Raw genomic sequence first — 26010 nt, 5'->3', positions numbered from 1 at the left:
GTATAGTCATCTATTGTTGAATTATGGACACTCATAGAGTATCAATGTTAGAATGGGCTAAATATAAGACCAAGGTTTTTTGGGAAAAATATTAACATTTGTATTTGATGTTTGTGATGGAACATTGGCAGCAAATCTATAGGTTAAGTTTCCATATTTGTATTATGAAAGCAAACAGTTCCTCTAGGTTTGTTTGTGTGAGCACATATGAATGTGGTGTCATTGAGGGCATATGTTGGATTATATAAAAATATTTTAGTGTATGTTGATGTGGTTTCTATAATAAAGAAATATATTTACAGAAGTTATTATGGTAGTTACTTTGGATTGGTAATGGATATTAATGAGATTTCCTGAGGGCTAGGAGTAAATACCACTGCTCTAGGCACTTGGAAACCTTGGCCTGGGTCTTCTGAGATATACTTAAGAAATACTTAAAAACAGCTCAAAAGAGACAATCCATACAAAGTACTGATATTTCAAAATGTACTGTAAAAATGTCTTCAAAGCAAAGTGGTTGAAACAGACTGGTTGTTGCTACTAAAATATAGACATTTGGACAGAATAGAAGTGTCCAATTCTTGCACCTTTTGTTGGGATATTCTCATTTCCCTTGGGACTGATGCTGGGCTCGCCAACTCCAACACCCTTGTGCACCTTTTACTCTAAATGTTTGAATCTTTTTTTGCTCCTTCCTTCTCATCAATTGGGCAGAGCACTGGGCGGGCAGCTCTATTTCTCTTTACTTTTCAACAGGGCTTGATACTTTTCTGGACAGGTGCCCAACTCACTTCTCATACTCCTGAGAAGATCTACATACATTCATAACTAGAACTCACATCAGGGTCGTCTTAACTCATGAAAGACCATCTCAGCAAGACAGATTTTTTTTTTATTTTAAATGTTTATTGATTTTCATTCAACCATTCATTATAATGACTTGTAAACAGATAACGTACCGTATTAAACTTCTAACAATTCCAAGGCTAAATCTTGTTTGTTTCAATGCAAACCAAGGTTTCCAAACCCCCTAACCCTATCTCCTCCTCTCATGAAACACCGTCAATTTCCTTCACCCTCTCTATACATTATTTTATTTTGCTTGTACCATTGGAATAATCTGCATACATGACAAACATCCATAACAATTCCACCCTAATTCCACCCTGGCCTTCCTAACACCCTACTTTCCGGTTGGCTCGAGAGCAGTGTTTCCCAAGTCCAGTCCTGGAGTACCCCTTGACCTGTCAGGTTTTCAGGATATCCACAATAAATATGCATGAACTCGATTTACATACACTGCAAATCTCTTTCATGCATATTCATAGTGGATAGAAAATCTGACTAGCAAGGGGTACTCCAGGATCGAACTTGGGAAACACTGCTCTAGAGCATCATATGGCCTGGAGTATATCAGTACGGTACTCTGGAATAACATCTTATCTCACATATGACTCAATATGCTTCTTCATTCGCTTATTCTGTCCAAACTTTGAATATTATATATGGAGATTAATGGGGGGCTGTATAATACTGGAATCAGATACAGACATTAAATGGAGAAGGAAGGAATCAAATGTTCCAGAACAACAGATAGTGTAGTCATCTATTGTTGAATTATGGACACTCACAGAGTATCAGTGTTAGAATGGTCTAAATATAAGACCAAGGTTTTTGGGGAAAAATATTAACATTTGTGTTTGATGTATGTGATGGAACACTGGCAGTAAATCTATAGGCTAAGTTTCCATATTTGTATTATCAAAGCAAACAGTTCCTCTAGGTTTGTGTGTGTGAGCATGTCTGAATGTGGTATCAGTGAGGGCATATATTGGATTATATAAAAATATGTTAGTATATGTTGATGTGATTTCTATAATAAAGAAATATATTTACAGAAGTTATTATGGTAGTTACTTTGGATTGGTATAGATAGACTGTAACTAGATTGAAATTAAGGTACTCCGATATTGGTGTGTTCAACTATTAATAGCCATTAGGGATATCCTGAAAACCTGACCCATTGGCAGCCCTCGAGGATTGGGAGAGAAAACCATTTTATTCCCAGCATTTCTATCCAGCGCTTTTCCAAAAGGAGTCAGTATGGGTTACAAGATAGATACAATTAAAGCTAACCGACAGATAATCCAAGATACCACAAATCTTTATAGGAATCGAATTCCAAAATTTCACTACAGAACAGCTAAACGAATTATCATAATAACACTTATAGCAAATATTGTTTACCGATGGAAGAATTTAATTCGTAGAATAACTGTGTCGGGAAGGTCGGATGTACAATGGATAGGATACCAGGGAAATATGATCTATAGGACAGTAACATAGTAAATTTTATAAACTGAACAAGCCATCTTGAAGTTCACTCTTGCTCTGATCGACAACCAGTGCAATTCCCTTAATAACAGTGTTACATGATCGTATCTCATTTTACAAAAATATCAGTCTAGCTGCACCATTCTGTAACAATTGATGCCTTTTCTGAAGATTTAGATTTATACCATCATATAAAGAGCTACAATAGTCCAATGATTTAGAGGGGCTTAACCCTGGTATTCCTTGTGCCCCTTTCTAAGAGGTCTAGCCATAGGTAGGGGACTACATTGTTTTGTTTGGGGTTTTTTTTTTTTTTTGCATATCCGCTGGTGTGAGGTGTGAAGGTGTATTTTCTAAGCACTTAGATTTAGAAAGTTACATGGAGGGGCATTTTTGATATGACGTCTAAGTCCAACTTTGGACGTTTTGCACAAAACATCTAAAATTTGAATAAGAAAAAAGGTCATTTTTGAAAAAGAAAAATGTCTGTCTATTTTTTTTCGAAAATAATATTTCAAACAAGGTTTTGTGCTTTGGATGTTTTATTTTGAACCCCCCCCCCCCCCCGAATAAGTGTAAAACGTAGAAAATCAAGCCATTGGGATGTAGGAGGAGCCGAGACATGACAAGAAAGCAATGGGGCACCCTAGGTGGCACTTCTGTGCACTTCATAAAAATGCTGCTAGGTATACATCTCACCTTTGCTTCTTTATCTTGTCCCCTTAGCCCTCCAAAACCCACTGCCGCCCACTACAATAGCCCTTATTGGTGAAGGGGGCACCTTTATGTGGGTACAATAGGGTTTTGGTGACTTTGGGAGGGGTCACAAGTGTAAGAGGTAGAGGGAGATAGGGACATGAGTCCCCCTCTTCATAGTGCACTGCACTGACCACTATACATTAAAAGCGGTTTGCATAATATTTACTAAGGTCCTCTCAAGCACTATCACTAACCACACCCTCTCCAAGCAAGCCTTCTCTGGAGTAGCCCCCGCACTCTGCAATGGACTGCCTGAAAGGCTCCACTTAACACAAGAGCATCTCTACTTCAGGAAGCAGGTGAAAGCTTGGCTCTTCAACCAGGCTTTTAACGGAAGTAACTAACTTGTTAGTCTCACTCACACACACAAGGAGTGACACGGGCTGCACATACTGCAGCAGGACATGTTTATCCACTCCTACCCTAGCTGAGATATGGTTAAACCATCTTTGACCTCATATGCAACTTTCTTTAAATTAATCACTTTTCTTTCTAACTCTTCTTACTCTCTTACCTATCTATATGTTCCATCTTTGTTTTACTCATCACTGTCAATTAAAATGTTCTATTACGTATTGTGTTGACATTGTAAGTAGTATACTATGCCATACTTTGTATTGTTATTTGAATATTTTTACTGCCGTAATTGCCTATTGCTCATGTTTCATCTATTCTTAGTGTACACCGCCTTGAGTGAATTCCTTCAGAAAGGTGGTAAATAAATCCTAATAAATAAATAAATATACAGGTACTTATTTGTACCTGGGGCAATGGAGGGTTAAATGACTTGCCCAGAGACACAACGACCTGCAGTGGGAATTAAACACAGGTCCCCCAGGATCAAAGTCCACTGCACTAACCACTAGGCTACTCTTCCACTCTACTCTATTGGGGGGGGGGGGGGGGGGGTCCATCCCTGATTCCCTCCAGTGTACATCTGGTGATTTATTCGTTATAAAAACAGGTCTAGCTCAAAACATCTTAGTTTTGCTTTGTTCCGTTATGGCTGAAAAATGTGTAAGTCTTAGGAACACCCAAATCCTGCCCTTAACACGCCCCCGACATGCCCCCTTGAGATTTGAATGCACTGCAGATGAACATTGTAGAAAAACGTCTGAAAAATAGGTTTTGAGAATACTGATTTGGACGTTTTTGTGAGGAAAAACATTCAAATGCTGCTTTATACCACTTTTTAGACATTTTTCTCTTTTGAAAATGAGCCCCATTGTAGCTTATGTAACTTTGTAAGTCTAAGTGCTTTGAAAATGAGCCTCTATGTATAGGCACACTGCAGACAGATTTTACAACTTGTTTTATTGTTTGTTTTTATGATTGTTGTCGATACTGATATTTGTTAAAATATTTATGGATTTAAAAAAAATTTATAATCTGCCTAGTGTTTAATCAGAATATAAATTAATGAACTATAGCACAAATAAATAAATAAATAAAGGGCACCCATGGGGAGAGATTTCCTCATATATTGACCTGAGTACCACCAAATGGCTGTTTTCAAAGAGAAGCCCTGCACTCTTGTCAGGTCCAGAGATGGTGTAAGGATAGGGGATACCCTAGGCCAGCCCTCAATCTTATACCCCCTCCCCCCATCAATTAAATTTCAGACCTGTAGCCTACAGCCCCTCCCCCCAAGACTTTGATAATTAAGCTCAACAATCATGATCACACAAACATCCTATAAAAATGCAGGTTAAAGTATGTGCTGATGGTTCTTTGGGTTTGTGAAGACATCAGGACTTGCAGTTTTGCTTTGACTGTAGCTATTGTTTGCTGCCCCAAGAAACTGCTGCCCTAAGGTGGGCCCAGCCTTGGTTAGAGCTGTAGTTTCTAGCACAGCCCCTGCTGCAGGTAAAGATAGATTCTTTTCCTAAAGTTAAGTTCTGAAGCAATTTTGTGGCATATCTGCATAAATTTGCATATTAAATAAGGTGAATCTGTTCTGCTTTGTATAGACAGTCATTTTCTGACATTTCTTTTATGTTTGGTTAACTGATTTGGCTTTTTTTTTTTTTTTTTTTAGAGAAAGGGGATCTTGATTGATGCCAGAAAGGAGGCGGGAATAGAGGATAGGGAGGGAGATTTGGAGGATTGGAAGGAAGAGGGAGAGGGGATCTCTGAGAAAAAGAACATAGGTATGGGAGAGGGAAGATAAGGGAAAGGGGAAGGAGGGGAGTTTTGGAGCAGAGGAAATAAAGGTCTCAAAGCAAGTTGAGACAGGGGAAGAGGGGTGGAGTCAGGAGAGGAATGGAGGATCCATTTTTCACACACCTTCCAGTGTTGAACCCCCTCATTCACATTCTGCTCACTCTCCATGCTTGCTGTGACTCCCTCATTGTCGGTTCTCTGATCCCCTGATTCTTTCTCCATCCCCTCCAATCTTCTTTCTCTGATCTACTCTGTCCACACCAATACCAATCCTCTCATTCACTCTGCAGTCACCCCCTCCAAAGACCCCGTATGAGCTTTTTTTGTCATGTACTCTCTCTCACCAATCCCTTTTACTCTTTGATTCTGGTTTGATAATAGGAGGAGGAAGAGGACAGTAGCAGCAGGTGCTTTGGGCTTTGTTGGCTGTCTCTGCTATTTGGGTATGGGATGCCTTGCTTTGAAGCACGCAGGAGACTGTATTGCTGCATGGTTCAAAGCATGATGCTCTGGTTCCAAGCATCAGAAGAGAGTGATGTGGCCTGAGGCAATGCGCTGCTGCTAATGCAAGGCCAAGATCAGTGAGGAGGAGGGGATGTTTCATCTGGTCCACAGGCTCCTTGACAATTCTGCAGGAAATAGGGAATTCTGAGCAAGGTCCAGATTTTACCAGTTAGTCACTTGCACCGATGTATCAGTTGCAGCTATTAATTTACTTCTTCTTCCTGTTCTCTGTCTCACAGTGGCAGCACTCTGATCACCGTAACTGGCACCCACCTCCTCACCATCCAGGAGCCCAGAGTGAGAGCCAAGTACAATGGCATTGAGACAATCAATGTAAGTCCCAACCAGGTGTGAAAGCATGCACTGGCAGCTTCATCAGGAACAAATACATTACCAGGGATGTAGCTGGAGAGTAGCTAAGGAAATAATGAAATGTAAAGAGGTGTGTTGTTTAACATTGAAAGGGAGCTGGCAGGGGCCTCAGTAGATCATAGAAAATAGAGCTAGAAGGCACCTGCCCTCAACAATCAGGAATATAAGTTTAAAAGAGTGCTCATGGAGCCTTTTGGAAAAATAGGACTGGATGAGGCCATATGAAGTGACAGAAACAGAGTGAGATGGGAAATAGAATGTGAGGTCCATTTAAGAAACAGGACACTTGGGTAAACGGTACAATGGGTCAACCCAAAGCAGTAGTGAAATGATTGTACTTCACTTTCAAAAAGATATGGGGATAAGCTGTACAGAGCAACTGTTACAGCCCCTGCTAGGTAGACTGGATGGGCTATTTGTTTTTTATCTGCTATCATTTATTGAGTGGAGGAGTAGCTTAGTGGTTGGAGAAGAAAGTTGCAAATCTGGGAAACCAGGGTTCAAATTTTGCTTCCTCCACTGACAGAGAAGTAACTCTTGTATGTGACTGTGTAACATACCTTGAGCTCAGATTTGGAAAAGGTGAGTAATAAATCTATCGTACAAACATTGGTACCTCAAAGCCATCTTATCCTGGTTTTATCTTCATTCCTCTGCAACTCTAGACCATCTGTGTTTGTCTCATGCTGCTTTCAGTTTTGATAGTGTTTTTGCCCCTGCAAGACTATTTTCATTCAGCCACCATTCTTTTTGCTCCTTAGTCAGCCCCCTTGTTATAAAAGTTTCTTTTTGATAAAAATGTTTACTCCTTGTGCGTTATTTAACCTTTGAGGTATTTGAATATCCCTATCATACTTGTTCCTTTCTTAAGTCTCATTTTGTAGATCATTTTGGTAGTACTTCTTTGGACCATCTCTGTCTTGTCTGTTGGCTTCCAGAATGGGGAACAATACTCCAGATGTTGTTTTATTAATGACTTATGTAGTGGCATTAGCACGTTTTTCTCCTTACTCATTATTCCTCATCTCAGGACAGAATCTCAGTATAAACTCTACACTTCTGTTCTGTAACACACACGACAGGCCCCGTGTTTTGACAGGGTGCCTGCATCAGGGGTCATATAATGGTCTTGAAACAGAGTGCTTTCTGAACAATTCAATAGTAAACGTATTCCATTTTATGCTGATAGCCCTACTTGGCGAATGCGCTGTTTTAATTTTTTGGAATATGTTTGCTGCTGAATTGTTTACGAAGCACTCTTGATTCAAGATCACTATATGACCCCTGATGTAGGAAATACTTTCACAGAAAGGGTGGTGGGAGCTTGGAATGCACTCCTATGGGAGGTTGTGAGGACAAAAATGGTGATGAAATTCAAGAATATGTGGGATAAATGCAGAGGAACACTCTATAGAAAAAAGGATGGAATCCAATTAAAGCAAAACGTAAATGACATCATAGCTGGAGTGAGCTGTGACAGCAGCTTCAGAGGTTGGGAAGTAAGACCAATGCAGGGCAGTCTTTTATGGTCCGGGTCCCGAAAATGGCAAAGATAGATCAGAATCAAGGCTGGAGCAGTCTTCGGCAACTCCAGTAGTTGGGAAGTAGGACCATTGCCAGGCAGACTTCTACGGGATTAAAAAAAATTATGCAGGACCCAGCCAATATTCAGCTGGGGCCCACATAACTGTCTTATGCAGCTGAATATCGGCCAAGAACCACATAAGCTCCAGTGGCCAGGACAGAAAATATTAGCCCCCGATATTCAGTGCCAGTGCCCAGACATGGCCCAGCACTGAGTACTGGGGGCTAATTTAGCCGGCAACAGTTAACATTTAAAATAATGCTGACTGCTGCATGCTGAATATCGGGGGGGGGGGGGGGGGGAAGTACTTATGTGCCTGTCACGAAATGCCTAGCCACTCGCCTGGGGCTAGCCCTGCGCCACTTAGAGGGTCTATCCCCAGCACAGCTCAGGTCTGCGTGCACCTGGGCATGTGGTCTGCACTAGCACCCTCCTCCCACCAACTGGGTCCCAACTGCCTGGAGGAGTAGCCTAGTGGTTAGTGCAGTGGACTTTGATCCTGGGGAACTGAGTTCAATTCCCACTACAGCTCCTTGTGACTCGGGGCAAGTCACTTAACCTTCCATTGCCCCTGGTACAAAATAAGTACCTGAATATTATTTTATTTATTTGCATTTGTATCCCACATTTTCCCACCTATTTGCGGGCTCAGTGTGGCTTACAATACATTATGAGTGATGGAAATACAATCAGTTGCAGTAAGATTATGGATTACATTGTGAAAAGTTATGGGAAGACAGAGTAAATTCAGGGATAGAACAACAAGTTTAACAGTGGGGAATTGGGAGGGGGAAAAACAGTATCAAGGGAATATAAAGGTCTAACAAATACGGGGGAAGAGAATTCAGAAAAGAGTGTGTTGATGCGTATCTATTGGTGTGTATGGGCTTCATGTGTTTTGATCCTTGCAGTAGATTTTCTCAAATAGATAAGTCTTCAGTAGTTTGCGGAAGTCGGTCAGTTCGTAGATCGTTTTCAGGTTGCGTGGTAGTGTATTCCAGAATTGTGTGCTCATGTAGGCGAAGGTTGATCCGTGCAGTACTTTGTATTTTATGCCTTTGCATTTAGAGAAATGGAGATTGAGGAAGGTTTGGGACGATCTTTTGGCGTTTCTGGGCGGCAGGTCTATTAAATCAGACATGTATGCAGGGGCTTCACTGTGAATGATTTTGTGGACTAAGGTGCATACTTTAAAAGTGATACGTTCCTTGAGTGGAATATATGTAATCCACTTTGAATGTAGTTGCAAAAACCTCAGAAAGGTGGTATATCAAGTCCCATTTCCCTTTCCCTCTTCCTAGAAAGCACTCACAGACCCAACACACAAACCACCAGGATTCTTAGTCCAGACAAGCAGAGTCAATAAACTAAAAAATGTTTATTGTCATAAAAAATATTGAACAGTGAACTATAAAAACAGATGGAAAATAACAGGCAAATAACAGGTAATCGAATAAGGAACAATTATAAAACTATCTAAACATTTTATCACCATCTGGATAGTGCCTGGGAAGTACAGGAAATATAGCAGCTCACAGGTTATAGCATATAGAGAAAAATCCAGTATTTTCAGACTGAATTTGAGCTCCTGGGCCAGAGCCCAGAAAAACAATTTTTAAAAGAAGCTGGCTACATCACTGCAGGTTACTTCCTCATGTTAAACTAAAGAAGGAACAGTCATTTCTCTGTAACAGCTTTAAACATAAAACATGCACCACCTGCTGGCCTAACTAGAGAAATACACTTCAAGAAATAATACAGTTTACAGGCTTACAAATCCACTGTTTTGTGACAGTGCCTTTATAAAATAGGCTAGAAATGGATACCTACTTGACCTTAACCAGAGGTTTTCATCCCAGTGCTAGGAACACACCTAGCCTTTCAGGTTCTCAGGATACCCACAATGAATATGCATAAGATATATTTGTATAGCATTGAAGTAGCACATGCATATTATCTGGTGAATATTCATTGTGGATATTCTGAAAACCTGACTGGCTAGATGTGACCTGAGGAGTGGGTTGAGAACCCCTGCCTTAAACCATAGGAGACCTGTTGTAATAATGCCCTCTACACACATGGCTTACTTTTTTTGCATTGAAACTCGGCTACCAAATTCTTAACTATTTTTCAAGTATTTTTTTGTGTTCCATCTGGCATGTTCATCATGTTGCAGATTTGCCTACCATCTGTAAAAAGATAAACCGGTAATTTCTAAAGCACTCCACAAATAATGTTGCTATCCTTGAGTAAACATTAATAACATCTACATTTCTGACTGTCATTCAACTATTTTTTCAGTCCTACATTTTATTCCTCCCTTAGGCTTCCAGATCAGTTGGAACCAAGTCCAAGATTTATTTATTTCTTTCACAAGTATCTAAAGAATTCTCCCACTCCCATTTTATAGTCTCCCCTCCAAACCTGCGGTCAAGGACTTTCAGTTTCTCCTCTAGGTGTCACCATTGCACAATGACACAGTCTTCCCCATCCAGAGCTGTGAACAATGCCTCCACAACATAGCAGTCCAAGCTTACTTAGGAAGCAGAAGAACTGAGCTGGGAATCAATCATAGGTCTTTTTGTGCCAGCAGGCCAGCCCCTTAAACTGGTTGCTAACCCAGCTTTCCAACTTGGGACCCCCTCCAAACTACTCTACTTATGTGGAACAGTATCAAAAGCTTTACATTGAAATCTAAGTATACTACATCATGATCTTCCTCTGTTAAAAACCATGCTGCCTTGAGTCCTGGAGTCCATTGGATTCTAGATATTGTAGTACTGTTTCCTTTACTAGTAACACTATTAATTCACCCACAAAATTAGACTAATTCACTTCTGGTTACCAACATATGCCCATCTCCAGTTGTCTGAAGCATCTCTCTCCAAAGAATGAGCAAAACCATCAATAGAGATCCAGAGCCTATCTGAGGTCTCTTCATATCAATGGATGGGTTCCATCGTGCCCCATAGCTTTGGCCACATTCTGTTCTGCTATCCCATACAAACGTAGAGGGTGACAAACCAAAACAGAAACTTTCCTTCCCCCAGGCAGAGAATGTATCCCCCTGGGCTGCCCACCCACCGCAACCACATGCTCCACTTCTACCACCCGTTGGCCATCCCTAGGCGTACACCAGAAGTCCTGGTGGTCTAGTAGCCTCATTGGGGCAGAAGCGATCCCCAGTCACTCCTGCCTGTACTGGCTCTGCAGTCATAATGTGTCATGAGACTGCCACCGGAAGTCACAGCAGCCAATTTGACTGTGGAGCTGGCATGGGCAGGAGTGACTGTGGATTGCTTCTGCCACGAAGAGGCTACTAGACCACGAGGGCTTCTAAAGTTATGCCTGAGGAGGGGCTTCAGGTGGTTGGAGGGTCTTTGGGATGTTGGGGGAAGGAGGCAGAGATTGGTTGTGTTGTGGTAGCGTGGAGGCTAGGGGAGACATTTTAGTTTCATCTGAAACCAAAGAATGGCCGAAATCAGATTTTAGGCCAGTTTTGGGAGAGTGGGGCTGATGGCAGATGCAGGGACCGGGGATGGGAGAATGGGGCTGATGGCAGATGCAGGGACTGGGGATGGGAGAATGGGGCTGATGGCAGATGCAGGGACTGGGGATGGGAGAGTGGGGCTGATGATGGTAGATGCAGGGACTGGGGATGGGTGAGTGGGGGTGATGGTAGATGCAGGGACTGGGGATGGGAGAGTGGGGCTGATGGCAGATGAAGGGACTGGGGATGGAAGAGTAGGGCTGAAGGCAGATGCAGGGACTGGGAATGGGAGAGTGGGGCTGATGGCAGATGCAGGGACTGGGGATGGGAGAATGGACTGATGGCAGATGAAGGGACTGGGGATGGGAGAATGAGCTGATGCCAGATGCAGGGACTGGGCTGAGTTGGGGAAAGCAGTCTGAGGCTAGGAGAAAGGATCTGACTGGCAGATGGAGGGTGTGGGAGAAGGAGGTTCATTCTGGGCCTGATGATAGGGGTAGAGGCTAACATGGGGGCAGGTTGGAGAAAGCTGGAGCTAGGAGACGGAGACAGATGCTGGCTAACGCTAGGGTGGAGTGCCCTAGGGGTTATGGTGGTGGACGTTGGTCCTGAGGAACTGAGTTCAATTCCCACTTCAGGCACAGGCAGCTCCTTGTGACTCTGGACAAGTCACTTAACCCTCCATTGCCCCATGTAAGCCGCATTGAGCCTGCCATCAGTTGGAAAGTGCAGGGTACAAATGTAATAAAAATTTGATATACTGCTTTTACTAACAAAAGGCCAAGGTGATTTACATAAAAGAATAAATGTTACTACTCATTGGGTATCTGCCAGATACTTGCAACCTGGATTGCCCACTGTTGGAAGCGGGATACTGGGCTAGATTGACCAGTGGTCTGTCCCATTATGGCTAATCTTATATTCATATTGAGGTAAGAAGAAGGGAAAGGCAGAATAAATGAATAATGGAAAGGAAGTACAGCTGTACCCATAGGCAGTCGGTGGCCCAACTGTTTGGGGAAGCTAAAGGGGGCAGGGTTAGGCGTGGGGGCCAGGGGTGGAGCTTAAATCCATAATTGTCTGATAAACATACAGAAAAAAAATAAAAATAAAAGTCACAATTAATACTTTTATTAAATTTAGATATTAGATATGTATCATATGTCAAAGAATAAAGTGGTTGCTCAAAGCATATACTAACCACAATCGCTCAACTGCAAAACACTATGTACAACTTTGTGCAAAAACACACTCAGAACCTTACTGTATCATAAATATTACACTGGGCAGAGCCTAATAACCAATATACCACCCATACGGAAAATGCAGACCGTCAACAATATGAAACAAGGGATCATAATATCACAATTCTCATGTACAGCCACAAAACACCCTAATTCATGTTTAATGTGGGATAAAATGCCATAAATAAGTAAATAAATATAAACTTTAACGTTGAGCACCTGATTCTCAAAGTGGACATATTCCAAACACTATAATGAAAATAAAATGATCTTTTCTACCTTTGTTGTCTGGTGACTTTGTTTTTCTGATCATGCTGGCCCAGTATCCGATTCTGCTGCTATCTGTCCTCTTAACCTCCATTTCCAGGGCTTCCTTTCCATTTATTTCTTTACTTTCCGCCTTTCTCTTCATTTATTGTCCTACATCCGTAAGTAAAAGCTGGGTCCTCCGCAGACTTGACTGTCCAGTGGATCCAGCTTCTGCCAATTTTCTCCATCCATGTGCAGTTTTTCTCCTCTCTTCCTTTTCCCTCATCTCATCTCCTTCCTCTCTCTTCCCTCCCCTCCCCTCTATGTCCAGCAATTTCTCCTCTCTCCCTGGGCCCAGACCTCCCATCCATGCTCCTCTCTCCCCTGCCCCCTCCATTCATCCATATCCAGCAATTTCCCCTCTCTCCCTGGGCCCTGCCCTCACATCCATGTCCATCCATGCTCCTCTCTCCCCTGCCCCCTCCATTCATCATATAGATCTGTACGGTCCATCCAGTCTGCCCACAAGATAAACTCATTTTACATGGTATGTGATACTTTATACCCGAGTTTGATTTGTTCTTGCATTTTCAGGGCACAGACTGTAGAAGTCTGCCCAGACACTGTTTCTTGTACTAAGTTATGAAGCTAACGTTGAAACCCTTTATGTTAAACGATTTTTATTGATACTTCACACAATAAACATTTCAATACAGTGCACTGTATACATTTCACTAACAACCATGTTGCATGTTAACAGCATATTACTAATCAGTATCCAAACTTTTTTTTATATAACTTCCCCCCCTCTTCCCCTAACAGCCCATCCTCCCCCTCCCTCCCTCCCCCCTCCCCCTCTCCCCCCCCCCCCATTCCTACTATCAACCTCTCCAACATAAACTTGTAGTGGTACTATAGTCCCACGTAAATTAATCACTACTCCAGGGAGAGGGATGACCTAAGAACGTCTTAATGATAGGTCTATGCCATCTATATGATATCTCCTCGCTCCCTGTTACAGTCTCCCCCCATCTGTGCCCCTTGAGGTCTAGGCTCTGATGACCCCCCCCCCCCCCCCCCCCCGGACGATGGATGAGAATTATCTTAACCCTGTGTATATCCCCCCCTTTCCCGTCCTTCCCTTATCCAGCGTCGAAACCCCTTTAAAATTTACATTCCAGCCCATCCATATCTATTCAGTTATGATCAGGGCGTAGACCGTAGAAGTCTGCCCAGCACCAGTTTTGCTTCCCAATTACCGGCTCGCCACCTAATCTCCGCTAAGATTCCGTGGATCCATTCTTCTAAACAGGAGTTCTTTGTGTTTATCCAAGCATGTTTGAATTCCATTACCGTTTTCATCTCCTCCACCCCCCGCGGGAGGGCATTCCACATATCCACTACCCTCTCTGTGAAAAAATACTTCCTGACATTACTCCTGAGTCTGCCCCCCCCCCCTTCAACTTCAATTCACATCCTCTAGTTCTACCACCTTCCTGTCTCGAAAAAGGTTTGTTTGCAGATTAACACCTTTCAAATATTTGAACGTCGGTATCATGTCACCCCTGTTTCTCCTTTCCTCCAAGGTATACATGTTCAGGTCAGCAAGTTTCTCCTCATACAGTTTGCAATGCAAATCCCATACCATTTTTGTAGCTTTTCTTTGCACCACTTTCAGTCTTTTTACATCTTTAGCAAGATATGACCTCCAGAACTGAACACAATACTCCAAGTGGGGCCTCACCAACGACTTGTAGAGGGGCATCAACACCTCCATTCTTCTGTTGGTTATACCCCTCTCTAAGCAGCCTAGCATCCTTCTGGCCACAGCTGTCACCTTGTCGCATTGTTTCTTCACCTTTAGATCCTCAGACACCAACACCCCAAGGTCTCTCCTGAGTTGAGCTTACTAATCTCTCCCCTCCTATCCAGTATCTCTCTTTTGGGTTTCTGTACCCCAAGTGCATCACTCTACACTTCTTGGTATTAAATTTTTACTTCCACTGAATAAGACCAAGAAAACCCTTAACGTAATGTGTGTATATATATATATATATATATGTGTGTGTGTGTGTGTGTGTGTGTGTGTGTGTGTTGCATGCAGTGCAATATTAAACAAACAAAAAAAAACCTTCCAAAAACTCTTTTTTTTCAATTTTTCTTTTGCATTCAAGTAGTGCTCAGTGACTGGACAACCATCTCTAGACTGACTGGCAGTCGTTGAATGTGTTGTTTCCCGCTAGTACATCATTGCACTCCGCCACCTGCCCTATCCTAGATATTATATAATGTCTCTTTGAGATGGAATCAATATTTCTTATATACAGATGAAAAACTCGTTAGATAAACCACTTATCTTAGCGCTTGACGTTGGTTCAGCTGTAACTAGTGAAGGTCCCAGTCACTTTGAAAACATGCAGTGAAATAAATTACAATGGAGTTTTTTAACCAGTTCCCAGTTGTCATTCATTGTTGGTGCCCCAGAAGTGTATACTTATACCCCAGAAGTGTATACTATTAATTTTTTACTGCCAGACCCTTGACCATTCTTCTAACATTCGGAGATCCCTTCTCATCGTTTCTACTCCCTCCAGGGTATCCACTGTATTGGCTATTTTCGTGTCATCCGCAAAAGGCAAACCTTTCCTTCCAACCCTTCAGCATATCTCCCACAAATATATATATTATTCTGTATAGGGTAGGGCCGGGCTTTGTTCTGTATGTGTCTCAGAAGTACAGAGTTTATGCTATTTGGCTTCTTGGAGTTAGTGTTGCTATTATATGGCAAATTTCTACAAGCACAAAACATATGTTTGCTGCAGGGAGACAAGATGCCCCCAGTTAGGAAACACGTCCAAAGAAAATTTGCTGCAGAGAACTGATGTCAGTTATTCTGCCATGTGTATTAGAGTCGCTGAAAAATAAACCATGCTGGGACCTAACTGCTTTAAGTGGCACTGACTGTGAGCCCAGTTGCAGTGAGCCCAGACTAACAACAGCTTCATGGGCCCTACCTGCTTGGGAATTGCCATCTCTTACTTCTGCGAGCAAACAAAATGGACCAACAAAAGAATAGAAGAAACAATCCTTGCAGGTCACACAAAGAGAAATAAAGTCACAGCGAAGATGACAACAAAATCAGTGCAGTCAGTGATGGTGCTGTTAAAACTTTAATGAAATAAGGCACGACTTGACATAGGCCTGTGTTTCGGCCAACAAGCCTGTATCAGAGTCTCAGGGGTGGTCTTCTTAAATGTGTCTCTGCCCTGTATTACATCATTCAGTATAACATCTTTCAGGCTGCCATACTCCTCCTGGCTCAGGTTTATCAACTCCAAAGACTGCCTGCACAATCTGACTTTGACCACTGTTTTCCACTGCACTCACATAACTTTTCCAGTCTTCTCCTGAAATAACACAGCCTCCAAAGCAGTGGTGAGTGCCGTGGAAAACAGTGGTCGATGTCATACATGCAGGCAGTCTTTGGAGTCAGTAAACCTGAGTCAGGAGGAGTATGGCAGCTGAAAGATGTTATCCTGAATGATGTAGTACAGGGCACAAACACATTCAGAGAGACCACCCTCGAGACTCCTGAAACACAGGCCCTTGTCAAGTCATGCCTTATTTTATTAAAGTTTTAACAGCACCATCACTGACTGCACTGATTTTGTTGTCATCTTCGCTGTAACTTTAATTCCAAAAATAGACTTCCCCATTAGTAGTTGACTCAGAATGGCAGAAATCTGGGCTTGATATAGCACTGCTCTGCATCAGCATGGCACCATTTTATTGTAATTATTATGATCTCTTTGAATGTTCAGGAAGGGGAACTTAGAATAAGAATATAAACGTTGCCATACTGGGACAGACTGAAGGTCTATCAAGTCCACTATCCTGCTTCCAACAGTGGCCAATCCAGGTGACAAGTACCAGGGGCAGACTGACAGCGATCTGTGCCCCTGGGCAGTAAAGGTCATTGGGCCCCCCTCCCATACAGTACATCCCACCCCACTGCTGCATCTACCACCCCCTCCCTCACTCTACAGTCCCCCAAGCCTTAGTTTGTCCTCCTGGTCCTAAGTTGAAGAGCCCTAGAGGAGCATAATCGAACGCGAACACCCATCTCCATGGGCGACTATCTCCGAGGACGGGTATGCGAAGGGGCGGGACAGACCGTATTTTTGAAAAAGATGGGCATCCATCTTTTCTTTCAAAAATACGGTTGGTGCCGGGCAAATGCATCGGATTTGGGCGGATATGAGATGGGCGGTATCGGTTTTCAGCGATAATGGAAACCGAAGCCGCCCAGCTCAAAAATGAACATATCCAAGGCATTTGGTCATGGGAGGGGCCAGGATTCGTAGTGCACTGGTCCCCGTCACATGCCAGGACACCAACTGGGCACCCTAGGGGGCACTTGTAAACAGTAAAAAAAAAAAACAGTAAAATACCTCTCAAGTCCATAGCTCCCTTCCCTTGGGTGCTGAGCCCCCCAAATCCCCCCCCAAAACCCACTCCCCACAACTCTACACCAGTACCATAGCACTTATGGGTGAAGGGGGGCACCTACATGTGGGTACAGTGGGTTTTGGGGGGGGTTAGAGGGCTCCCATTTACCACCACAAGTGTAACAGGTAGGGGGGGTGGGCCTGGGTCCACCTGCCTGAAGTAACAACTGCTCCATACAGACTGGCAAAAAAAAGTTTTTAAAGTTCTTTTTTTTTTTTGGTGGGAGGGGGTTAGTGAGCACTGGGGGAGTCAGGGGAGGTCATCCCCGATTCCCTCCAGTAGTCATCTGGGTAGTTGGGGCACTTTTTGGGGACTTGTTTGTGAAAAAAAAGGGTCCAAAAAAAGCGGCCCAAATTCTCGCTTCTGCCGCCCTTCTTTTTTCCATTATCGGCCAAGCGCACCCATCTCTCCTCGGCCGATAAACACGCCCCAGTCCCGTCTTCACCACGCCTCCGACACGCCCCCGTCAACTTTGTTCGTTCCTGCGACAGACTGCAGTTGGAGGCGCCCAAAATTGGCTTTCGATTATACCAATTTGGGCGCCCACGGGAGAAAGGCACCCATCTCCCGATGTGGGTCGAAATATGGGCATCTTTCTCTTTCAAACATAAGCCTGCTAGTGATGTAGTGGCTTCTTCAGGGGCAGGAATGAACCCCACTCTTTCCAGCTCACTACTGCTATTCTGCCTGGCGCCGCTGTGTTTTCAAAACGGGTGCCGAGAATTCCTGCGTAGTCTCTTGGGTCTTGACAGTCTCGCGAGACTGCCGCAGGGAGTTTTGGCAGCCATTTTTAAAACATCAGCACCGTGCCGGGCAGAATAGCAGCAGCAGACAGAAGAGTTTTGCTCTTTCCTGCTCTCACAGAGGCCACTAGACCATCAGGGCCCTTCAACATGGAGACTGGGGAGGGCCCACTGAGGCTCAGGAGGCTGTAGTTGTGCAGTGGGGGTGGGGGGAGAGCCTCTGAGCCCTTGGGCACTGCCCAGTTGCCTGAATGGTCAGATCCCAGAACAGTAAAACAGATTTTATGCTACTTATCCTAGAAATAAACAATGGCTTTATTTTCTTTAGGAACGTGTCCAAACCTTTTTAAAACCTGCTACGCTAACTGCTTTTACCACATTATCTAGAAACAAATTCCAGAGTTTAGTTACATGTTGAGTGAAGAAATGTTTTCTCTGGTGTGCTTTAAATTTACTAGTCCTATTATTTTTGGAAAGAGTAAACAAGCAATTCATGTCTACCTGTTCCACTTCACTCAGTATTTTATAGACCTCTATCGTATCTCCGCTCAGCTCTGAGCTGAAGAGCCCTAGCTGCTTTAGCCTTTCCTCATAGGGAAGTCGTCCCACCGCCTCTGTCATTTTTGTTGTTCTTCTCTTTACCTTTTCTAATTCCACTATTTCTTTTTTGAGATGCAGTGACCAGGAGTGGTCGCGTCATGGAGCTATACAGTGGCATTATAACGTTCTCATTTATGTTTTCCATTCCTTTCTTAATAATTCCTAAAATTCTATTTACTTTCTTAGCCACTGCTGCACACTGAGAAGATTTCAGCATATCATCGATGACAACTAGGTCTTTTTTCTGGGCTTTGACTCCTAATGTGGAACCTTGCATCACGTAACTATAGTTTAGGCTCCTCTTTCCCACATGCATCACTTTGCACTTGCTCACGTTAAATGTCATCTGATATTTGTTTTATTATGTGATTGGATCCAGTGTCCTGTGTTTTTTGTTTTCTGTACAGTTCTTGTGTGTTATAGTAATTTACATAACATCAGATGGGATTTTAGAACATTGTGCAGGATGTGATATTTATTCATATGTTTGTCTTTATAACAGACTAGTGTCTGGTCAGTTTTAAATTAAGTTAGGGGATACTGCCTCTGGAGTCATCTTTTCTTTAAATATAATTTAATTGTTTTCATACGTGTGTATGTGGTTTAGCATGGTAAGTGCTTGAAATAGAGTATAAAATATTTGAAAATACTACCCATGGTGCATGACATCTGTTGCAGACTACTTAGGTGTACTCTGAATCATTATTTATTGATAAGTGTATAATTAGCCTGGCTTAGACCTGTATGCTTAGTGCCCCTCCTGGTTAACCTTGGCCTCCCCCCCCCCCCCCCAAAAAAAAAAAAAAGATCAGTTCTAGCTACACTACTGCCCAACACATACCACTTCTGATTTTTGTTGTTGTACTAATCAAAAAAGTCTCCCTTCCTATCAATGCATGAGCAGTGAATGGCTTTCATACTGACAGGAAGAGAGACATTTTAAAAATATCACTGCTACATGAGGGTTGTCTCTAACTCTCCCTCCAAAATAATCCCCTGTACTCCCCCCCCCACCCCCCCAACACTACCCAAAAAATCCATAGTAGCCTACTGGACCATCCTTTGGACCCCCCCCCCCCCCACACACACACACACACACACTGGATACACAAAAAAGAATCCCTTGTAGTCTAGTGGACCATGCCTCTCCCATGTACCTTTAACCAGAAGTAGGAGTGATGCCCACTCTCTCCTGTCTCCACACCACCATTTTGCAAACTGGCAGTACCTGGCCCTGTATGGTGCATTCTGTAATGCATCACAATGAGTCAGCATGCCAAATAAGGGAATTTATCCCTTAATTATTCGTATCCTCCCAGACTATCAGATGAGAAAATTCCCTTATTTAGCACAGTGACCAGACATTCGCCATTTTTCAAGGTGGAGACATAGAGATAGTGAGTGGGCACAACTCCTGCCTCTGGCTTAAGGTATGAGGGGGAGGGGCAGAGGATGTCAAGTCCACTAGACTACCAGGGGAATGTTTAGGTTCTCAGGGGAGAGAGGGGAGATCAGAGGGTTGTTTCTGAGATTAGGGGCTGTGGATCCACTAGACTAGTAGAGATTTATTTGGGATGTATTGGGGGGGGGGGGGGGGGGTTCAGGGATCAGGAGATGGTTGTTTAGGGGGGAGGCTGGAGACACCCCAAGGCAGTGGGTAATAGAGCTGTTAGCTGTTCTACCTCAATGCAACTGCTGCAGAAGAGCCAACCTTTTTGCGCCTCCTTTGACAGCTCGCCATAAAGTTTTCTACAGCAGTTCTTTGCACTGGGGCAGAATACCTAGTAGCCTCCTTACCATCCATTTAAATAGGATGTGTGCTGGTGTCTAACTCAAAGGTTGAGTAGGGTTAGCTTCTACATAATCCTCTTTTCTGTATTGCATGCCCAGAAAATTGAGCGCAGAAATGGCAAGAATCACGCAGTTCCTTCTGTGCTAAATTTCTGCATCAGCCGCTTAGTGAATCCCATTCCCAGTGACTTAGTCACCTTATATTAAGTTTTATAATATCGGGATGGTGCTACACACTTATCCCAAATTTCTGCTTAAGATGATATAAGACTTTGTGCCTTAACCAGCCTTAAACAGTTATAGACACAGGGCTCAATTTCCTATGAGATCTTGCAGCAACAGCTTAAAAAATAAAAAAAAATTCTGCAGCAAAGTTTGTGGAATTCTGTGGTAATTATATGATACATTTACATAAATTTAATTTTTATTTCTTTATTAGGATTTATTTACCACCTTTTTGAAAGAATTCACTCTAGGTGGTATACAGCAAGAATAAATCAAACATAAGCAATAGACAATTGCAGTAGTAAAAATATACAAATAACAATGTCAACACAATACATAATAGAACATTTTAATAGGCAACGTAGGGTATAAGCAAAGATGGAACATATAGGTAAGAGGAGTTAGAAAATAAAGGTACTAATTTAAAGAAAGTTGCACATGAGGTCAGAGAGATGATTAAATGTTTTATCAGCTAGTGTAGGAGTGGATAAACATGTCCTGCTGCAGTATGTGCAGCCTGTGTCATTCCTTGTGTGTGTATGTGAGACTAAGAAGTTAGTTGCGTCTTCCATTAAAGGCCTGGTTGAAGAGCCAAGCTTTCACCTGCTTCCTGAAATAGAGAGTCTTGTGTTAAGCAGAGCTTTTCAGGGAGTGCATTGCAGATTGTGGGGGCTACTCTGGAGAAGGCTCGCTTGCAGGTATCACATCGTATAATGTCTTTTGGAGAGGGTGTGGTTAGGGATACCCCTTTGGAGGACCTTAGTGTCCTTGGAGGTGTGTAGAAGGTCACCCTGTTCTTCAAGCACTCGGGGCCATTTCCTTTAAGGGCCTTGAAGATTAGACATAAATTTAGTCCTGTGTTATACTGGTAGCCAAGTTTTGCAAAAATGGTGTGATGTGGTCACGACACTTGCAACCTTCTATGAGTCTTGTTGTGCAGACGCTTTGTAGTCAGACCATTATAGAGTGCATTACAGTAATCCAATTTATTTTGTATATTAAATAAAATAGATTTCCAACCTTGCCTTGTGTCTGAATATTTCACTGTGTTGTTTTGGAAGGTTGGCTGGGGAATTTCAGGTATCAGTGTGTAGGGGGATAGGAAGGGAAGGGATGGGAGGAGGAAAGATCAGGATGAGAAGGAGGGAAGTTTATGATGGGATGAAGGGAAGGCAGGAGGATAGGAGAGGTTCTGGCCTTTTTTGGGGAAGGAGGTGTTATAGAAAGGGGAGAAGGAGATTACTGGATCTTGGGACAGAGGGAAAGAGAGAGAAGTGTTCAGTCCTAATCTTCCCCAAGCCTGATCTCCCTTCACTTTGTTCTCTACTTATTATTTTCTGTGCCTATTACAGGTGCCCACACACAGACAACCATTCCCATTCAGTTTGTTCTTGATTATTTACATATGAACCCTAATATCAGCTACTGCTTCTTCAAGTTCACCAAAGAACATGTGGGTGACCTATAACACTTCTGGAATAATGCTGTTTAGCATAGGAGTCTAACTGAATAATTTCATTACAGTACAAACATTTTGTTTGAACCTAAACACTGCCTTCCAAAGTGAGAACCTCATCCTGACCATCAAGTGGTGCAGGTATCATGATGTTGGGCTCTTTGCTGCATCAGCATCTGGATGGCTTTTGCCATCATTAATAGAACTATGAATTGTGTTTTGATATCAGAACATTCTAAATCAGAATGCCAGATCAGCCATCTGTGAACTGAAGCTGAGCCAAAGCAGGTCATACTGCATGGTAATGACCCTAACCCCCTAATTCTATAAATGTTACTAAACTTGTGTGTGCAAATTTGGCCACGTGCACAATTTAATTAAATAACAAGTTAATTAGTGGCAACAGTTGGATTTTTAACAAGCAGTTATTGTCACTAATTAGATTTAACTGGCATTTACATGTGGAAATTTAGGCGCAATCTGAAGAAGGGGATGTGGAAATGGGAGGGTCATGGACAGAACAGGGGTATTCCTAAAATTAATATATGTTGCTATTTCAGTTGGTACAAATTGCCATGCCTAAAGTTAGGCCAATTCCTAGGCTTAAGCCTAGGCTTAAGCACTATTCTATAAACCACACCTAACTTTAAATGCGGCTTAAAGAATAGTGGGGTTTTTTAGTGCTGATTTTTTGGCGCTATACATAGAATCTAGCTCTAAGTGTTCAAGTCAATCTAGCACGAGTGGATGCATTTAATATTTCTGGTTCTCACATCTGACAGTACTGCTCTGTGCAGATCATCCTTTCATATGTTTGACGACAATCTTAGTTAAAGCATTGCATTTAAAAACAAAGGAAAAGGCAACGCACAAACCCGTCTTCCATGTTTTCGATTGGCCAGTCCAAAGTCCCACTCTAGACATACTGTGACAAGGTTTGAAATAAGCTGTTTGTGCGATGAAATCCTCAAATGCCACAGAATAGAAATCGTTCTGTATGGAAGAATGGGCCAAAATTCCCCAAGGACTCTGTGAGACTAATCAACAGTTACAGTAAAAATTTAGTTGAAGTTATTGTGGCACACGTGACTATCGAATGAAGGGTTCACATACTTTGTCACATAAGGATAAATAATGTTTAATCTTTTTGTTCAATAAATAACGGGGATAATGAGGACATATTTTAATTATCTTTCTATCTTGTTGGGGTTTAGATTAGGCTCTGATCATATTTTAAGTATAAATTGTGCTAAAATACTGACCCATCCAAGGGGTTCGCAGATTTTCTGAGTGCTCCATGTGTCTTAGGTAGAATACAATTCAAACCCTGCTGCTTCTGTTATTTTTGTAGTTGTCTTAAAAAGAAAAATGAAGCAAAAGCCTAAATTAGTTTTCCCCCAGCAAACATATTTCTACACCTGTTGGCAGATTTACTATATCCATATTTTTGTTCAAAAGGTTAAAGAGAACGTAGCAAAAGCTAGAGAATAGAGAAAAGCATAGATGAGAATAGGTAGGAGCTTGCAGCTGCCCGCTGTCCAGCAAAACTCGGGGTTCAACAGAAAATGCTACATTGGCTCCCATTCAAGGCAAGACTGTTTTTCAAAGGTAGTACAATTATCTTCAAAATACTATTTGGCAAGTCACCAGACTACAAGCTAGACACGATCAAACTATCACCAAGAAATGCAAACCCAGAAACCAGAGGCTACCTAGTACTTCACCTCCCCAACTGCAAAAACATGTTATACAAGTCCACTAGCTACCTGGGCTCAAAATGGTGGAACACAATTCCCATAAAGAAGCATCATGAACTACCTCCAGTTCAGAAAAGACTTGAAGACCTACCTCTTCAGGAAATTCTATGAGTAAAATATGCACTAATCCAAATGTAACAACAATACACAACACAACTCAAACTGTAATGCATCTTTTCATTGAAGAAAAGAACTAAGACATACTTTCTCAAGAAACTCAATGAATATTCCATATGCACTAATAGTTATCTTGCCAACCACTGTAAAACACAGCATCATATAACCTTGTAAATGTAATTGAATCAATGTAATCTCTAACAACTGTTAAACGTAAGCTACATTGAACCGAAACTCATTTTTGAATAATTGTGGGATACAAGTATGAATAAAATAAATAAATAAAGCAATCTTTAGTAAATAAGGAAGTTTTCAAGTCTACTTTAAAAAGCTGATAAGAATGCTTGGTAAAGAGCGCAGAAGGCAGAGGGATGGACTTTAGAAGAAAAAGGCAGAGTTATGAGTAGCCTGAAGTCTAGTATGTGCTAATGTAGGAATGCATAGCTGATTCTGGGTTGAGGAATGCAAAATACGTACTGGTCTGTTCAGAATAATCAAAGATGATAAATAAGTTGGAATTTCAGAAAAAAGTAGTTTGTGAGTCAAAACTAGAATTTTGTACTGGTTATGGAAAGTGATTAGAAGCCAATGATGATGTTTAAGTAAAGGTGAAATATGTACTCCGAGAAAACAAAGCTAGTTTTTGAGTAATCAACCATAGAACCCCTCCTTTCTCCTCTTAAGCAGTTGTTCACATCAGCTGTATGATAGAACTGAGGAGTCCCACAAGGTGGTATGAGTAGGGGAAGTTCTATGCATGCATAGTAGAAGCCAGAGCATTCTATGAGACCATCCATGTTGCTGCCATCAGATGGCGTCACCCACTTGTGTGATTGATTATTCTTCCATCCTCAGAGGGCACCTTTTTACAGGTAAATCGTTTGCTCCCGCAGACTTTAGTGTCTTTTGTAGAATCAATGCAAGTGTTAACTAAACATATTGCACATTAAGTATTGAAGCCACAGAGGTCCCATCTTCTGATCTGAGTAATGTCATTCAGTGGTTCTCTGCAAGTGCAGGCTTCTTGCTCAGTAAGGAGACCCATAATAGGGGCAGAGCCACTGTAGGGCCTATAATTGCATGCTGGCTCACAGGTCCTGTGCTCATGCTCTGTAACTGCTGCTGCTAGCCACTACTAGTACCAGAGAGGGTAGTACAGTAGTCATGGGATTACCCTTTCCTGCTAAGTCCATGAGCAAGTTGTATAATGGTTCCATTTATGGAATGTGTTTCTGATAGACCTTACATGATGGTAACATACTATATACTCCTCATTTTTTTTTCCAATTTTAATTTCAATCTTTTATTAATTTTCAGTTACTTACATAGAGATGATATTACAGCAAAATGTTTAGAAATTCACAATATTTTGCTTAACTCAATAAGCTACAGTAAAAGTAAAAATAAAGAAAAAATACAAATATCTTTTGTCCACAATAAAAGGATCCAAGAATAGGAAATAAATCCAAACATCTAATACATAAATAGAATTATATCATAATTCAAACTGACCAGAAGGATTTTAGGATCATGCAACCTAGACAGCACATTAACTGGAAGAAACCATTTCAGGGGTAACCCTCACATTCTCTCTAGCAGTAATAAATTCTTGTAATCTTTTAGGACAGGAAAAAAGGTAAAAAAAACTCCATGCAAAGAGATCATGCATTTACAAGGAAATTTAATAACAAAAGTTCCCCCAAGTGAAAGAAATTTTGGTTTAAAAACCATCAATTCCTTCCTCCTGACTTGAGTCTCTCGAGCTAGATCTGGGAAAATCTGAATTTTAGCTCCCATAAAGATGGCATTCATTTTTCGGAAATAAGTACACAATACCAGATTTTTATCCGACTCCAGTGCAAAAGTAACAAGCAATGTAGCTCGATCTGAAATTTCAGATCTTTCAAGAAAATCAGTTAAATTCAATTCCTGCGGAGGTTCTGGTGCTCCATTAGTTGGACAAGTAATTTTTTTTAAGATATTGTGTTCGAGTCACCAAAGGGTGACTTTCTATCGAAATATCCAGGATCTCCAGGAAATATATTTTTTTAAAAGTTCAATAGCTGTAACAAATGAAGAAAAAGGAAAATTCAAAAACCTTAAGTTATTCCT

At 41.9% G+C, this 26010-nt stretch overlaps 1 protein-coding gene across 1 annotated transcript in view; it reads left to right on the top strand.

The window, feature by feature from the left end:
• The window catches only part of LOC115463477 (plexin-A3-like), a 362021-nt gene that overhangs the window by 271194 nt on the left and 64817 nt on the right, over positions 1 to 26010 (top strand). Inside the window, 1 exon segment of the mRNA XM_030194015.1 lies at positions 6000 to 6093. Within this exon segment, the coding sequence (XP_030049875.1) occupies positions 6000 to 6093 (94 nt within the window).

This window comes from Microcaecilia unicolor, chromosome 2, assembly GCF_901765095.1.
Source record: "Microcaecilia unicolor chromosome 2, aMicUni1.1, whole genome shotgun sequence".
NCBI classification, from domain to species: Eukaryota; Metazoa; Chordata; class Amphibia; order Gymnophiona; family Siphonopidae; genus Microcaecilia; species Microcaecilia unicolor.
This window is presented reverse-complemented; position numbering and strand designations above follow the sequence as displayed.